At 44.0% G+C, this 18,388-nt stretch overlaps 1 protein-coding gene and 1 long non-coding RNA gene across 2 annotated transcripts in view; one reads left to right on the top strand and one right to left on the bottom strand.

Annotated features, from left to right (window-relative positions):
- The window catches only part of IQSEC1 (IQ motif and Sec7 domain ArfGEF 1), an 801,393-nt gene extending 786,033 nt beyond the window's left edge, over positions 1 to 15,360 (bottom strand). Inside the window, exon 1 of the mRNA XM_043980833.1 lies at positions 15,178 to 15,360. Within this exon, the coding sequence (XP_043836768.1) occupies positions 15,178 to 15,326 (149 nt within the window). The 5' untranslated portion in view covers positions 15,327 to 15,360. The remainder of the gene's footprint in view (positions 1 to 15,177) is intronic.
- LOC122739005 lies at positions 50 to 3,002 on the top strand. Its single transcript, XR_006354659.1, has 3 exons — positions 50 to 991; positions 1,247 to 1,507; positions 1,637 to 3,002. It is a non-coding gene; the product is annotated as an uncharacterized LOC122739005 (long non-coding RNA).
- Positions 15,361 to 18,388: the final 3,028 nt, after the last annotated feature.

The raw sequence follows: 18,388 nt of genomic DNA, 5'->3' as shown, positions 1-18,388 counted from the left end.
GGGGCGGCGGCGAAGGTGCCAGGGCGCTGGGGCTCCGGCTCCGGCTCCGGGCCGCCATTGCTCGACGCTGAGCTTGGGTCCCTTGGTCCAGGGAGGAGGCAACTACTGCTGCTGCCTCCGCGGCGGCGGCGGTGGGGAGGGAGGAGTCCGGCTGCGCGGCTCGCTCCCCGCCTGCCTGCCCGCGGCTCGGCTCTTCAGCGCGCGCTCTCCCTCCCTCACCCCTCTCCTCTCCCACTGTCTTCCTTCCTTGCTTGCTTGCTTGCTTGCTTCCTTCCTTCCTTCCTTTCTTCCTCCTCCGAGAGACTGGGGCTTAGCGCCTAGCCTGCAGATGCCCCCATGGAGGCAGCCCCGCTGCTGCTGCTGTTGCTGCCGCCGCCTCTGCTGCTGCTGCTGCTGCCGCCGCCGCCGCTGCAGGCAGCCCCGGGAGCGGCGTGAGCCTGTCAGCGGGAGTGGGACATAGGGGGCAGCGGAGAGCGAGGTGGAGGCTGGGGAGCTCCAGCTGGGACCGTCGTGTGCCCCCACCGCGGCCGGCAACGTCCGGACCCGCCGCCGCCGGCGGCTCTTCCACCTGGCGCGGAGTGGAGTTTTGCAAAGTGCCGGTTTCTGGCTCTGCGGGTGTGAGAGCGAAAGCTAGAGAACGAATGTGCGAGTGTGAGAGCGAGGGAGCGAATGTGTGTGTGTGCGTGTGCGCGCGAGAGTGAGTGAGTGTGGTTGGATGTGTATGCCTGTATGTGTGCGCGCGTGTGTATGTGTGTGTGTGTGTGTGTGTGTGTGTGTGTGTGTGTGTGCGTGCGCCGTCCTTCCCCCGCCCGCCGCTGCCCGGTCTAGCTAGACACCCGGGCAAGAGCCTAGGGCCCTGGGGCTGGGACAGTTCAGGCAGCAGCGCCACCAGCCCCAGCGCTGCGCACCCTTCCCCGGCCTGGGGTCAAGACTCGGGCGGGACCTTCTCTGGGCAGCGTCACAGCAGCCCGGCGGGGGCAAAGAACTGGGGGTACGGTGCTGGGGAAGAGAGGGGAGGCGGGGGGGGGGCAAGGTATAGGGCGAGCAGCTGGGGTCCCAGATCTCTTTCTCACTCCCTGGGGCGGTCAGTAATCAGGCCAAGGTTGGAGGCCGGAGAGGACTGAGCCTTCAGCTTGGTAGGCTGGGCAACTCAGGCTGGGCAGGAGGCGGGGCGGGGCGGGGTGGGGCAGCGCTCTGGGACCGAGATGTTCACCTCCCTCGAGACTCGGGTGTTTGTGTCTTTCAGCTTTCGGACAGCGCCTGGGGCCTGTGTCGGGGAAGGACCTAAGAAAGGAAGGTATGCTTCGCGACCAGGGAGAGAGGACCACCAGAGAGGGAGCCCAGCTGTGTGAATCTGGATAGCTTCAGCATCCCAACCCTGAAAGTCTACTATCGTGGCATTTCTGCCAGCCTCAAAGCCCGGGGCGGCACTAGGAGGTCGAGAGAGACGGCAGCCTGGACCTGCCTTAACCAAAGGACTTCTTTTCAACCAGCTAGCTGGAAAAAGGTGAGAGAACGCTAGGGAGCGTCTGGAAGAATAATCGTTTTCCATTTGTAGAGTGTTTTTACACTAGTACTTTCTTCAGAGTAGCAGTATGAAGTGGGTAGAGCAACAGTTATTATCTCCATTTTACAGATGAGGAAACCGACTCAGTATGTCTATGGGGCTTGTCATATGGTCAGTGGCAAAGATGGCATTCAAACCTAGATTTCCAACTCTAAATTCAGTGATGTTCCTGGACTACAACAGGTTGCCTATCAAGATCTGACTAGCAGGAAATGCATCATATTTGGACCTCGGGGTTTCTGCATTCTGTCCCCATCCTCTCACGAAATCCTTGACGCAGGAATCCAGCAAGCACCCCTAGCTAGGGCCCCATTTTCGTAAGACCCAGACTATCATCTCTCCAGGAGTCAACTGAATCCCCTGGAGACAATTCCTAACATGGTGGAGAATAAATCCCTGTTTGAGATTTGTGGCATTTCCTTTCCCTCCTATGTCTTCTTGCTCCTCATGCTCTCTTCCCTCCTCCCACTCAAAGACTCATAAATCAGATATTCAACCTATAGATTTAAGTGTGAACACAGAGAAATAAGGCACTGGTTCCTCTCCCCTCCCAATCCGAGATTTGGGAGGTGAAGAATGGAAGAAAGGCAGATCTGAGCTTTCCAATCCCTCCCTCTGAGGCACCACCTAATCTCATGAGCAGAGAAGAAACCAGCAAGGAATGAATCACGATGCCTCTGTGACAATTAGAATTAAGCATAAGGTGGTTTTTATAGCCAGTGGGTGTTTGAATGTCTTCAAGTTTTATGACCCATTTCCCAATTCACTCCCCCTCCCCCACACTCAGAGGGTTCAGTCCCTCCACTCCTTCGGGCAATGGGAAAGGTGAGGGAAGTGGTAATGAAGAAAGAATCGAAGACTCGCCATCTGCCTCCTTCCTAACTGATTTTCCTTGACCTCCATTATAGTCATTCTGGTGTGTTCCAATTACTTCCAAATCCCCAGTGTTGCAGGTAAAAAAGTAAAACTGATCCAGCAGGGAAGCTAACCGAATCACCCTTCCTTTTGCCATCCCACCCCTCGCTCTCACCTTCACCCTTTACATCCAAAGTTTATCTTGTTAAGAAGAAAAGAGCTTCCTTGAACACGAAGAGACAAACTTGGATAGGAGTTGGCTTGGCTTGAGGTTTTTATGTTTTTTTTTTTTTAGTAAAGCCAGTTAACATTAATAAACTACAGACTTAGAACAACCATCACTGTTGGTAACAGCTGAATGCTAGCAACCATCCCCAGCAAGAGGGGAAAAAAGAGTTGAATATCCTGTTTACATTTCTAGTTTGATTTGTTAACATGAGTCAGGTGTCATTAGAGTATTGACTGAGCCTGGGGTCCCTGCTGTGAATCAATCCCAACCAGTTTTGATTAATGACTCATTGTCAACCAGGAAGGAGGTCTCTCTGTACAGCACAGTGCCCCATCCTTCGTTCTGTCCTGTTCAATGTTTTTATTAATAATTTGGAGGAATATATGGAAGGCTTGCTTGTCAAATGTGTGTGCATGTGTATGAAATTCCATTAAAAGTTCCCCAAAAAAGAGGGGGAATAACAATGTGCCGATTGCTATTGGCAGAGTCAAAACAAAATTACTTTGACATGGAGAGATGATGGGTTACTAGAAAACTGAACAGACATAAAGGCAAAATCCAACATTTTGGTTCAAGAAAAACAATTGCGCAATTGCAGGATAGGGTAGATTTAACTTGTCCCTGGTTCACATGAAAAACTCCTGGAGGCTTTCCCACAAGCTTAGCATGAGCAAACAGTAACATAAATACTTTCTTTAAAAGATTTGTTTCCTTTAGGTTAAGTATTCTTTCTACCCATGGAGATGGTAACTTTTCCATGCCTTTTAGTCAATGGATTTATTAGCTGTTATCAGAAAAATTTTCTTCACTTGAAAGCCAACTTTCTCTTCACATTTTACATTGTATAGTAGGAAAAGCCCTAGACTTGATGTGAAAAGACCTGATTTTAAAGTGGACTACCATATTTACTAGTATTTATATAGTGCTTTAAGGTTTTCAAAGTACTTTACAAATATTATCTCATATGATTTTTCATAGGAACCTTGGGCACTAGGTGCTATTATTATCCCCATATACAGATATGGACATTGAAGGCTACAGAGGTTGAGACTTGCGCAGAATCACACGGCTAGTAGGTATATATATGCCTAGATTTGAATTCAGGTCTTCCTGACTCCAGGTTGAGCTCTCTACCCACTGGGCTACCTTTTGTTGTTGTTGTTGTTTCCATCTCTTTGTGACCTCATTTGGGATTTTCTTGGCATAAATACTGCAGTGTTTTGCCTTCTCTAGCTCATTTTAGGGATGAGGAAGCAGGCAAACAGGGTTAAGAGACTTGTCCAGGGTCATACAACTAGTAAGTGTCTGAGATCAGGTTTGAACTCATAAAGATGAATCTTCCTGATTCCAAACCCAGTGCTCCATCCACTGCACCACCTAGTTGCCCAACTAGCAGTGAGTTACCTAGATGCCAGGTTTTGTTGTCTTTCCCAAATTATGTTTCCAGCTAGATATTTCTTGTTGGAGCTTGAATTCTACTGGTATGGTGTTCATAAACCCAGGGTCACCTTGATTGCACCAGACTGGGACAGAACCAGAGGAATCCTATATTAGTATCAGGCTGCTGTAATGTTCAGATGAAGAGAGATAATATTCCTATTGTGTTCTGTGCTGACCAGATCACATTTAAAATAATGCATTCAGTTTGGCATTCCACATTGAAAAGTGACATTAACAAACTAGAAAATGTTTTGAGGAGGGCAAATAAGAGCCAGAGGAGTCTGGAAACCATGTCATGTGGTTGAAGAATAGTTGGCATGGAGAAGAGAAAATTAAGGGCATGCATGATAGTTGTCTCTAAATATCAGGAGGCTTGTCCTTGGAAGAAGGAGCAGACATTCTCTGTTGTTTCAGGGAATAGAACTAGGACTAATGGGGGAAAGGTAGAGGGAGGCAGTTTTCTCTTTGAAGGGGGAAAAGGAATGAATCACCTTCCAAAGTAGTGAGTGATCACTGGAAATGTTCAAGGGGAGACTACAGTCATTATATTATCTAGTATTTACTTAGTACGTACAACATGCCAGGCACCATGCTAAGAACTTTCCAAATACCTCATTTGAGCCTCATAACAACCCTGGGAGGTGGTTGTTATTATTACCCCCATTTTACAGTTGAAGAAACTAAGGCAAATGAAGGTTAGGTGACTTGCCCAAGGTCACACAACTAGTAAGTGTTTGAGGCAGGATTTGAACTCAGGTCATTCTGACTCCAGCCCTCTATTCCATTGTGCCACCAGCTGTTTCAATGTTAGATATTCTGTAGAAGGGATTCCTACATTGGATTGGAGGTTGGATTAGGTGACATGCATAATTCCTTCCAAGTGAGATTTTTATCATTATAAATACAAGAGTGAAATTCAAAGATACTTATGGGAATTCAACACAGATTCATTTAAACAACTTTTTAAACCTTAAAGTGCTGTATAAATAGCACTTATAATTATTAAGCCACGTGTATGCACATATATACATGTAAGTGCCCATGTATGCATATATACTACATATACATGTGTGTATTTGTATGTGTGGCATAGTGGATGGTGCACCCAGCCTAGAATTCAAATCTGACCTGAGTCACTTACTGGCTTGGTGGCCTTAGGCAAGTCACTTAGCCATCTATTTGCTTCGGTTTTCTCATGTGTAAAATGGGAGTAATTAGCACCTATCTCCATAGGGTTATTGTGAGGATCAAGGAGGGTAATAATTATGTAGACCTTAGCTCAGTTCCTGACACATAGTAAGTGCTATATAAATGTTAGCTATTTTATATATATTTATATATATATATGTATATGTGTATATATATATATATATATGTATGTATGTACATGAAGGTCCGAAATTGTAATTTTCATCAGAATGGGGACTTTCTCATTGCTGAAATACTCTTTATTATTCATATGAGCAAGTTGACTGTAACATAGGGTTTTAGAATATTGCAAGGGACAAGACATTTTGTCACTCAGTCCATAAACATTTATGAAGCACCTACAATATTCCAGGCACTGTGCTGAGCACAGGTGACCTGCCCACGGTCACACAGTTAGTATATGTTAAATGTAGGGCTTGAATCCATGTCTTTTTTGGGGGGGGGTTTGAGGCAATTGGGGTTAAGTGACTTGCCCAGGGTCACACAACTAGTAAGTGTCAGGTGTCTGAGACTGGATTTGAACTCAGGTCCTCCTGACTCCAGGGCTGGTACTCTATCCACTGCACCACCTAGCTGCCCTTAAATCCATGTGTTCTTGACAGGGGTCATGTTCTATCCACTTCCACACATAGGTTCTCACTAATTATGTTAGTATAGTATGTATTATACAATAAAAAGGGCAGCCTAGAGTCAGGAGGACCTGAGTTCAAATCTCACCTCAGACACTAGCTGTGTGACCCTGGGCAAGTCACTTAACCCCAATTGCCTCAAACATCCAGGGCCATCATCCTGATGTATATCTTGCCGCTGGACCCAGATGGCTCTGGAAGAGTGAGGTTGGTGACCTTTCACAGCCCTCCCTCACTTAAATCCAATTCACTGCAAGTCATGACATCACCCCAATGTCATGGTCCACTTTGAGAACAAAGGACAAACAACAACAACATACAGTTAATAGAGCACACAATTAATTGCATTATAATTAATTGTAGCTGTTGTTATAATTAATAACTTTTTATTTGCTTATAGGCAAAGATGCCTAAAACAAATGACTGCTCGGGGCAGCTAGGTGGCGCAGTGGTTAAAGCACCAACCCTGGAGTCAGGAGTACCTGAGTTCAAATCCGGCCTCGGACACTTGACACTTACTAGCTGTGTGACCCTGGGCAAGTCACTTAACCCCCATTGCCTAAAAACAAACAAAAAAACAAAAAAAAACAAAAAAACAACAAAAAAAACAAATGACTGCTCTTTATAAAGAAGAGGAAACCAAATCCTCTTTAGCGAGGCTGTTATTCTCTGCTATGGACATTATTAGCTTGTTCTGAGGCTTAGCTGTGACTCAGAGATGGACCACAGAGTCTTAGGGTCAGCAGCTCTGACTGCTGCAGTCCAATACAGCCTTCCTAGGCAGTTTATGAGAATTCTCTTGGCTCATAGGAATGCAATATAGACCTTTTAGGTCTCATCTCATCCAACCTACACTCACTCAAATGAAATGACTCGGACAGGGTTGTAGGTGTGACAGCACTGAGATTTGAACCTTGGTCCCTGAATTCCAAATCCAGCACCCTTTCCCCATGAACTTTATTGTCTTCCAGTCCCTTAATAAAATCAATGAATCTCTGCTTGTCTGAGCTCACAAGAGAGATCAGATTCCAGGAGTAAAGGGAAGTTCAGATAGAAAGGGGCAAAAGAGGGGGCGGCTAGGTGGCACAGTGGATAAAGCACTGGTCCTGGATTCAGGAGCCTCAGACACTTGACACTTACTGGCTGTGTGACCCTGGGCAAATCACTTAACCCCCATTGCCCTGCAAAAAAAAAAAAAAAAGAAAGAAAAGAAAGGGGTAAAAGAATCCTGGCCAGGTGACTGAACTTGGAGGCCCTACTTCCTTTTGTGGGCAGGGTTTGGTCCTTAGCCAGAACTACCCACCAGATGGGCCACAGGTCCTTAGGTCCAGAAACTCTGCCCAGCCTGCCAGATGCCCTGATTTCATAATCAGGGCATCTGTATATATATGCATACATATGCACATGTGTATAGGTAGACATGTTTTGTATTTATACGTGCATTGTAGACACATGTGTCTATATAGACACATGTGTGTGAGCAAATAGAAGTTAGGTCCCAATTGTGAAGGCCCTAACAGGCTTATTAAGCCTTGCATAATGATGTCATATCTCAGAGATTTGTAGTGTAGCAACTTATTAAAAAGTAGAGTCTTTGGGGGATAAGTTGTTTGTGGTTTTTAAAGAAGAAAATATTGCAGACCCGTACAACTCCCCACCACCTGCTTCAGCCCTGTTTCAGAGCCAGGCAAAACCTGTCCATAAACAACCCCAGCTGTATTGTCCTGTGCGCAGCAGAGCTAAACGAAGAATCCCCCACTTGGGCAGTCAACATGGGAAAACCCAACAGAACAAAAAAGGACTTGTTTACCAGTATAGCCCCAATAACTGTGGCTCTTCAAACCACATTACACATTGCTGTGCACAGTAGACATCTAGTTAATCTGTGTTCAGGGAATGAGCAAACCCAAAACAAATAAGAAAACAGCAAAACCAGCTCTGGAATGTGAGAGCTGAACACTCAGGGACCATGTGATTGGACTCTCCCTAGCACCTTTCTTAGAAGTTCACAGCACACAGAATCTTCAAGCTCCCTTTGTTCAAGCTATTCAAAAAATAAAAATGTGTTTGTTTTGTCGATGGCCCAGAATGTCTAAGTGACTTACTCAAGGTCTTAAAGAAGCAGACTAAGGTAGTGGAGAAAAGATCACAGACCTTGTCAGCAGGTCTGAGCCCAGAGTCCCAGCTTTAATACTACTTACTAGCTGTGTAGCTTTGGGTGAATCTCTTTGCTTCCATGAGCCCTTGTTTTCTTATTTGGAAGATAGTTCTTAGAAAACAAATTTGCTAAATCACCACAACCAAAGGAGGCTCCTTAATCTTCCTCCATGACCCCCCCTCACCCCCCCCCTTAGCCCCTAGGGACTAAAATGAATAATGAGCTGGTATTAGAAAAGCTAAAATCTAAAATGATCACAACATACCTGGGCAACCGATAACATCCCACAATAATTTGAACACAGCTCAGATTCTGTGAGCAATTTAGTCTTTTTTTTTGGGGGGGGGCGAGGCAATGAGGATGACTTGCCCAGGGTCACACAGCTAGTAAGTGTTAAGTGTCTGAGGCCAGATTTGGACTCAGGTCCTCCTGAATCCAGGGTCTGTGCTTTTATCCACTGCACCACCTAGATGTCCCAATTTAGTCTTGCTTATTGTATTAAGACCTCAAATAAAGCCAAATGAGATGCAGAGGGCCCTTGTACCCACCAAAGATAAGCAATAGTAGCTTAGGTTTTGTATAGTGGTTTATAGTTTTCTTAAACCAATTTTCTCCCAATAACCCTGTGAAAAAATTAGTATTTGGCCATTAGCATATATCATTCTGTGCGGTGGATTAGGAAGAGATTCATATGGTGATAAAGATTAGTATTAAACCCTCTCCCGATGAAAGAAGCAACAGATGGGTGTATCTGGAGAGAGGCAATGGAGTCAAGCTGACCTGGGTCTGAATCTCACCTCTGACACTTAGCAGCCATAAAACAATGGGCAAATCATTCAATCTCCCCAGTCTTCCTGACCATTCCCATAAAATGGAGATGAGAGGGAGTGTGAGGCATGAACAGAGGGCCAGCCTAGGAGTCTGAAAGTTCTGCCCACATACTAGTTTTGTGATCATGGGATGGGCAAGTCATTTAATCTCTCAGTGTCTCGGGCAACTCTAAGATCATAGGTTACTGATGAGTAGCAGGTCTATATGTGTAGAGGTCATTTCCACACTGGGATTTCTCACACTGATGAAATCATAGGTCTGGACCAAAATAATAATATTGAGTATTGCTATCAATAATAATAAGAATGATAAGAATAGGACCTACCTCATAGGGTTTTGTTTTTGTTTTGTGGGGCAATGAGGGTGAAGTGACTTGCCCAGGGTCACAAAGCTAGTAAGTGTCAAGTATCTGAAACCTGATTTGAACTCAGGTCCTCCTGAATCCAGGGCCACTGCTCTATCGACTGTGCCACCTAGCTGCCCCCCTCATAGGGTTTTTATGACTCAAATGAGGTAATATATATAAAGTGATTGACAAAGTTTAAAGTGCTATATAAATGTCAGTGATTATTATTATTGAAATGGGTCTATAGTGTTCCTTCTGCTACCAACCTTATAGTTACTATGAAGAAAGTCCTTTGTAATTCATAAAAGAATTTATAAATGTTAGCTAATATTAACTTTGCCTCATTCCCTTTGACGGGCCAAGCTAAATAGCTTTATCTGTTCACCCAATGAAGAGCGAATGAGTATCATTGTCTTCTGATAAATAACTAGTGTCTTTTCTTCTGCCTTTAACTAGTCACTTGCTAGAGAAGACTCATTACATAACTAGGATTTTTTTTGTAACTGAGGCAAGTAAGGGGAGGGTTAGGAGGTAGGTGCTAGTGAAGAGTTCCTCTGAAATGCAGCCTCAAAGGGATATGCCCTAGGATGAGGTGGCTGAAGGACTAGCCTGGGGTTGAGAGTTGGGCAAAGATTAAATAAGGCTTCCTACATGCCAGGCACTCTGCTAAGAGTTGGGATTAGCACAAAGATAGACAGTTCTGGTCTCAAGGAGTTTACTTTCTAATGCAGGAGGATGACACATAAAAGGGGTGGGGAGGAGAAGGTATCCTTGTGGGGCCATGGTGGGGAACCTGCAGGGGAATGAAGCATGGCCTTAGGTCTGTTCCCAAAAAGGAAACCCTCCTAAAGGAACCCACCAGTCAGAGAAGGGGAACATTTGGTGGAGGGATGTCCCAGGGTGAATAGGTTCTAGGCAGTAGAGGTTATAGGGTGAGAATGTTGCTGAGTAATAGTAATGAAATCTGGGAGAGTTAGAAGCACAGTGAGGAAGGGAATAAAGAAAGTCTGGAGAGACTCAGAAGCACAGCTTCCGTGGGAAGTAGTGGATAGGGGACGGAAGCAGCATGCTCAGAGGTGATGCTCTCACCACTCTCAAAATTGTGTTGCCTTGAGACAAAGCTCTGTTTGCCTAGCCCTAGTTACAGTTCTGCTTCCTATGGTCCCTCACATTCATCTGTGTTGTAAAAAATCAAAAATAATTCAGAGTTTTAAAATTCAAAACAAAGTTAATTTTTATGGGACTGACAATACTTTATTCCCTTTACATGGATGGACCCTGTACCATTAATTTTAGGGGCTGTCAGTAGACATTTTGATAAAATTCTTTAAAAATGTTCTTTTCATTATTTTGTCTTCTAAAAACAAAACAAACCCTGAACATACCTGCTGAAAGAGAACACAGAATTTGGAAGTTGAATAAAATCTTAAAAGTCTAACCCCTACATTTTTACAAAGGCAGAAATTGTGGTAGAAAAGGGAAATGACTTGCTTAAGGTCACACAGAGTCCAAACAAGAACACATGTCTGCTTCTATGGACATCTTCTTAGTACCCCAAACCACTTTCCTGATGTCTATGAGAAGATTGTACTCCTGCTCACTCAAGAAATGGAACATTCCAGTCAGTGGAAAAGGACTTTCTCTTAATTTGTGCTCACTCTTCTGTCTTTCTATTGGTTCCAGCTATAGGTCCCATACTTAGCCCCTTGACCCTGATATACAACTGGCAGGATGCTGATGTATTCTTCACTATGGTCTCTTATCTATAGGAGATGTCCTGGGCTTTTGGCATCACCCTTTCTTGCTCTAGAATTGTCCTTGTACTGATTAAATTCTGAAGGAGATAATAAAGGAATCTGGTTATTTCACACTCTTCTAGAGCCCTTCTTTTCTCTGAATGGGGAGTGGGGACAAGGGTGTTGCAAAGAATAGGGGATTCAGTGTTATTTCAATTTATCTTTAAGCAGTTATTAAATGTCTGCTGTGAGTGAGGCACTGTGTTGTTTGAAAGAGCCTTCAGAATGCTTACTGGGGAGAAACAACATTATATAGATGTTATATATGTGTGTGTGTGTATACAGAGAGATTAATACAATATTATATATTATTATCTTGTATGTTGTGGTAAATTTGATGGTGTTGGGAGCACTATGTACTTGGACATAGACATCAGAAAAAGCCTTGTTGCGTATTTGAGCTGAATCTTGGAAAGAGTTTGGATTTCCAAGAGGCATAAGTAAGGATGGGGGACATTTCACGCATGCCGGCAGTGATGAGGGGGTGCTATGCAAAGGTCTGGAGGGAGGAAAAAGACAGTCATGTATTGGTAAGAGCAAGAGGCTGTTTTGCTGCAACCCAAGCAGTGATAGTGAATAAGAATTTAACAGCAAAACTCCACAAAGAGAGCAAACAATTAGTATTTTCTCTTAGAACAATGAGCCTTTCACCTGGAAGTGTGAGGCCTTAATGCTCCCACCTCCCTGGAGAGCCAATTCCCGCTGCTCTTCAGGAGCCAGCTCATTCACTACTACAAACAGAATTACATTTTCTATCCCGCTGTTAATAAAGTCTTGAATTAAGGTTTTGGCAGGAAGATACCCACGGACGTTCATCTGGGTCTGGTGGTACAAATTCCCTGAGAAGAGCTAAGACCCACAGAAGGCCATGCATCATTTCAGGTAGACAGGGCTGAGTCAAAGACCCATGTCCAGAGGTGGGAGGATGGATATCAAAGGGAACCAGTAAATGCATCACATGCACACACCAACTCCCAAGCAGTGTCAGAGGGAAGATAAAAGTTGACTGGGATTTAAAGAAATTGTTTAGCTTATCTCTGCCTTCTAATTTTCCCTCTGAAGCAACCATGAAAACTATCATATCAGACTTTACAAATACCCTCTTTAATTTTTTTTTCTGTTTGTGCCTGTGACATGCTCCTTCCCTGCCAAGCTTACGCTATATTAGGAAACTGTTCTGTAAAGCATGTGACCCACCTTTCAGCACAACACACAAACCCAGGGGGTTAGCAAGACTTTGGAAGAGCAGATCATCTTTTTGGTATACAGAGTTGTGATTTTCAACACAGAACCTTGTAACAGTACTTGAAAAGAACAGCTCATCCCTGACAAGGAGGGCAGCAGTGTTGTGACTTTTAAAATAACCTTGCAAACAGGGACACAACTGAGCAGCATACTGGCTCGTAGGATCATCAGAATGGGAGTTGAAAGCCCAAACTCATCTTGCAAATGGGGGAAACTGAGGCACAGAGGTTAAATGATTTGTCCAACATGACACAGGGAATATAGGGACAGCTTGATGTAGTAGATAGAGAACAAACCTAAAGACCTCTGATGTGTACTGGCTGTTACCCCAGGCAAACAGGTCACCCTCCAAATACACTAACCTACTCTCTAATATTCTGTGTTGCAGAAATGCACCAAGCTGCATTGGTCAAAGGAACTTCTTTATCTTTAATCCTAATATCAATCAAATCACAGGTTCAGTCCCTATTCTATCCAATCCTATGCCATCCTATCCCCTCCCCTCCCCTCCCATCCCAGAAGTAGTAAGTAGAAGAGCTGGGATTCAAACCCTGATCTTTTCACTCCAAATCATCATAAATACCCGTGTTCAATTCTACTCTAGCAGAAATGAAGGAACATTCTTTTCTTGTTATAAGATCTCTTATTTCTCCCCCTAAAGAAGGAGCTAAAGGCTTACTTAAAAGTAGCAATAGACTACATTTATATAGTGTGTTGTAGGTTACAAAGTGTTTTCTTGACAGATATTGCTGCCCTCATTTTACAGATAAGGAAACTAAGATGAAATAACTTGCTCACTGTCCCATGGAGAGCCTTCTGGCTACAATTACAGTTATGGTCCTCTTTCTAGGACAAATGTTGCCTCTCTTATGCCACCTTTCTTTTAGGTTCTACTCCTTGCTTTGCCAAAAACTAGCTGGGTAGCCATGGGAAGATCATTCACTTTTCCAGGTCTCTGCTTCCTTGTCAGTAAAATAAGAGAAATGGAAGGACTATTTTTGACAAGAAGTACTGGAAAACTGGAAAATAGTCTGGCAGAAATTAGGTTTAGATCAATATCTTACACCAACCACCACAATAAGCTCAAAATGAATGTTCAACCTGAAAATGCCAAGTCACACCATAAAGAAAGAGAGTTAGACTAGATAGACTCTAAAGTACCTTCTGTCTCATATCTCCTATGATTTATTAAAACATTCATTTGCAAAAAGGATTTTATGCAAACACCTTAATGAACATCCCATTTCTTTTCCAAGACGGGGTTGTAGGGGAAGAGGTGGTGTGTATGTATGTATGTATGTGTGTGTGGGGGGGGAGGGGATGTAAAACTACCCAATCAGAAGCATGAATTATACCTTGGAGATTGAAAACATGAGCCCTTTCCCTGTCTCACCTAAAACAATGCTTGACCTAGGAAGACAGAATAGTTCCCCTCCCCCACTCCCACATGCCCAGTTAAGAGTGAGGAGAGAGCACATTGAGCCTTCCCAGCTTCAAAATGATTCCATATTTGATCTCTTCTTTGGACCAGCCATTGAAAACCTTAGGCCAGTTTTGTGGTCAGCTATACCCCACCCTTTCTTTCCCCTCTTCACCCCATGTAGTGACCAATGCCCTTACATACTGCCCCAAGATGCCTCCCCGCTTTATCTTACTGGTCTAGGCAGAAACTTGGGCTCTAAACCTTTCCCCCTCTCCTCCTCGCTGAAACTTAGTTGCCTGGCATCAGAGTCCCATGCTGCAAGAAAACTTGAAAAGCAAAGCCACCCTGAAGTGTTTGTTTAGTAACTGGTCCCAGTTTAATATGCTTTGTTTCCCAGAGAACACTTTCATTTATTGATTGCATTTAATTCATGGTAGAGGGGTACATATTTCAGGGTGTCAGGCCTACTCAGGATTCTTCAAATCACACCATCAGCTATGTTGATCCTGTCTTCAGAAACTCCCCATCAGGAGCCCCAATCCTCCTTGTGCTTTGTTTAAACTTGAGCACCTTACTTTCTAGGGGTTGATTTTTGACCATGAGCTTATATTATCAGTGATAATGAAGAATCAGCCAGGTAAAAACCCAGAAGAAGAAAAAAGTGGAGTTAAAAGAACAACCTCAGTCACACCCTTAGCCTTCAATAGCTGAATCTAGCATGGAAAATGTCAGATAAGTACCAGGTTGAAAAAACCATTGAGAAGAACTCTCTCTCTCCCCCCACCCTCACCAGCTCCTCAGAATGCTAGAGCCATAGAGCCTTTAACATGGAGCACCTGATGACAGGAATTCATTGTTTTTCAAATTTTATTAATTAACCCCTAAACTACAACTCTGTAGAGAAAGCCAGAATTAACCCCCCCCATTTCACAGATGAAGAAAGAGAGGGAGAGGGAGAGAGAGGGAGAGAGAGGGAGAGGGGGAGAGAGGGGGAGGGGGGAGAGAGGGGGGAGAGGGGGGGAGAGAGGGAGAGAGAGAGAGAGAGAGAGAGAGAGAGAGAGAGAGAGAGAGAGAGAGAAAGAGAGAGAGAGAGAGACTCTGTCTCACTTAAATTCAATTCACCTGCAAGTCAAGCCATCACCATGATGTCATCAGACCTCTTTGAAAACAAAGGACAACCACACCACAACCTAAATTCATATTTATCCCCCCTGAAACTAAAACCATGCATTCTTGGTGCTTTGCAGACATGGATCTTCGCCCTTTCCAAAGTCTGATTCCTAATTGTTATAACACCAGTAATGATAATGGCTGGTGTTTATATAGTCCTTCAAGTCTTGCAAAGTGTTTTTCTTAGGTTATATTCCCCTGCCTAATGCTTAGAGATGCTGACTTTCTGTGCCAAGAAATATCAAAAGAACTTAAAGGGATTTAAGGTCCCTTGCTCACCATAAACGTTCTTCCTTTCTTTCCTTCCAGGATATTGTCACTTCCACCACACGCATTGTTTTCCTCAGTTCTCTTTGGCTCCTGCTCAAGGAAGCACCGAAGTCACTGGTTATGCCCAGGCCAGATGAGGGGCCACCCTCCCAAATCATTGTGCAAGGTGGTTTGTCAGCACACAGGAAAGCAATGCAAAGCTAGTACCTCTTCCAGTTTTTATTTCTGGTGCCTATGGAAGGGGAGGGAGGGGTCCTCGCCTCCAATAGGCTCCTTTTACTGACAGACTGACTAGCTCTCAAAGCTACTGGTTAGACTAATGCCTGTACCTGCATTTGTTCTCCAGTCCGGCAGGAGAGAAGATTCACGTGGCAATGGCAGCACTGGTGCCAGCTGGGTCGCTCGGGGTATTTTTCTGGTTATTTCACAGTTGCTTTGTCATCACCTACTTTCTACAGTCCTGCAAGGACTGCCAGCATTGTGCCCCTCCCCACCAGCTTTTCTGACTTGTCTCCTGCAGAAAGATTGTGTGAAGCTGGCATGGGAGGACACAACCTTATTAGAAAGTTCTTGGTTTGCCAGTGGCCAGGGCACCTTCCTTCCAGGGTCCAAGAGCTAGGGTGGCCTGAGATGCATCCTAATATAGTAGATAAATCAGTGGTGTCAAATTCTAATAGAAACAGATTCCTGTGAGCCACATTGACTTAGAAAACCACAAATTCACATTATCAATGTTGTATTGCATTTTTATTTCTTTTGTTAAACATTTCCCAATGATTTTTTTTAAGTGAGGCAATTGGGGTTAAGTGACTTGCCCAGGGTCACACAGCTAGTAGTAAGTGTTAAGTGTCTGAGGTCAGATTTGAACTCAGGTACTCCTGACTCCAGGGCCAGTGCTCTATCCACTGTGCCACCTAGCTGCCCCAAAATATATGTCTCATTCTGACTTTTTTGTTTGTTTGTTTGGTTGGTTGGTTTTTGCGGGGCAATGGGGGTTAAGTGACTTGCCTAGGGTCACACAGCTAGTTAAGTGTCAAGTGTCTGAGGCCGGATTTGAACTCAGGTCCTCCTGACTCCAGGGCCGGTGCTTTATCCACTGCACCACCTAGCTGCCCTCCCAATGATTTTTTTTTATGCTTTTTTTTTTAGTGAGGCAATTGGGGTTAAGTGACTTGCCCAGGGTCACACAGCTACTAAGTGTTAAGTGTCTGAGGCCAGATTTGAACTCAGGTACTCCTGACTCCAGGGCAGGTGCTCTATCCACTGCACCATCTAGCTGCCCCTCCCAATGACGTTTTAATCTAGTTGTAGGGGAATTCTGTGGCCTACTGAATTTGACACCTCTTGGATAGAGTACTAGACTTGGAGTTGGGAGTTCTTGGTTTTGAATTCATCTTCAGACACTAGTTTTATGACCCTGGACCAACTACTTCAACCTTCTCAACCTTAGTTTCCTCACCTTTATGTTACATGCATTGGAATGAATATCCCAACTTCCCCTTACACTGCCAAGTCAGGTTATTAAGGGGAAGGTATTAGATCCCCTCCAGCAATACTTCTGAAGGGTTGGGGGAGGGGAAGTGCCTTTTTTTAGTAGATCAATTTCCATAAAATATATCCCCAAAAAATCTGAAACATGCTTTCCCAGCAGCAAATCCAGGGGAAAGTGGGCCCAAGCTTAGAGAGCACATATCCAAGCTCCAACAGGTCTCATTGCTGGGTCTTATGTATGGGATATTGTTCTGCTTGACTTTTGTAGAGCTGTGACTGTGTGTCTAGTTTGTCCTTGGCTCCTGATAAAGCCACTGTCCTTAGCTGTTCCAGGAACTCTGCTAGGACCCTGATGGGAAGTCCTCCAGACCTGCAAAGTTCACAACATCCTCCTCAGGCTAAAGTGGGGGCCAGGGGAGTCCAAGGGTGACTGAGTTAAAGTGTTCTACTCCCAGCCAGTGGGCCCTTCTCAGAGGCATCCCTTTTCTCTCCAACAGATGCTCACCCAACCTCAAATCTCTCAGCTTCTACAATAGTTCAGCTCTCTCATTTTATAGTGTTTCTTCATTCGCAAGTTTCTTCATTCAATTTGAACACTCTTCCTATGAAATTTCACTTCCCCTTCATCTAATAGCCCACCAGAGACATCTAGATTCATCTAGGCCTTTTCACACTTAATTGAAAAGCCTTTGATTGATTTGCTTCTTTTGAGGCACCTGGTTAAGATATCAGGGAATAACATCTTATCATTCACTTTAAGTGGGAGGGGGTGCCTTGATTGATTTATTCAATCAGCCTCACTATTACATGTTAAAATGAGGGGCTTAGACTTGGTGACAGTGATCTCCAAGGTTCCTTTTAGCTCTAAATCTATGATCCTAGGATATTAATTATATTACATATATATATATAGTACACAATAGATACTTTATACATATACATACACACACATATATATATATATATATATATATATATATATATATATATATATATATATATATATATACAGAGAGAGAGAGAGAGAGAGAGAGAGAGAGAGAGAGAGAGAGAGAGAGAGAGAGAGAGAGAGAGAGAATCTATTGAGTACAAAGCACATTGGTAGGCAGTGGGGGAATATCCAAAGGTTAGAAAAAATGTAGTCTTGTTGTTCCTTGCCCTTTTACGCTCAGGGAGCTTACAGGGGACTTAGGGTACATACAGAGAAAGATAGTAAAAGATAATGGCAAGCAAAATTTAGGGAAGGGAATGACATCATCTGATTCAACCCTCTCATTTTATAGAAGAAGCAGTTCCCACCCAGAGAGGTAAAGTGGCTTTGTCCAAGGTCTCACTATAGTAAGAGTCAGAGCCAAAATTTGAATTCAGGTCATCTGACCCCAAATCAGTGCTTATTCTACTTCATAGTAGATCATCTTTGCTGTACTTAGTAACACTTTGTAGAGGTGAAAAAAAGGACCTTCTGAGATCTGAAGTGAAAAGGTAATCTACAGTAAAACTGGACCGGGAATCAGAAATCCTGGGTTAGAATCCTGGAAGGTCATTTCTTCTTTCTAGGTTTTAGTTTCCTTGTCTGTAAAATGAGGGTGCCAGACCAGATGATTGTCATTTCATTCTTAAATGGTTGTTTTAAGAGAGGCTCTGAGCAATAGGAGGAAAGTAGGACCAAAATAAGGTGTGTGTGTGTGTGTGTGTGTGTGTGTGTGTGTGTGTGTGTCCAGAAATGGAT

The sequence above is a fragment of the Dromiciops gliroides genome, chromosome 1 (assembly GCF_019393635.1).
Source record: "Dromiciops gliroides isolate mDroGli1 chromosome 1, mDroGli1.pri, whole genome shotgun sequence".
Lineage (NCBI taxonomy): Eukaryota > Metazoa > Chordata > Mammalia > Microbiotheria > Microbiotheriidae > Dromiciops > Dromiciops gliroides.
The sequence above is the reverse complement of the archived record's forward strand: the minus strand, read 5'-3'. Positions and strand labels throughout refer to the sequence as shown.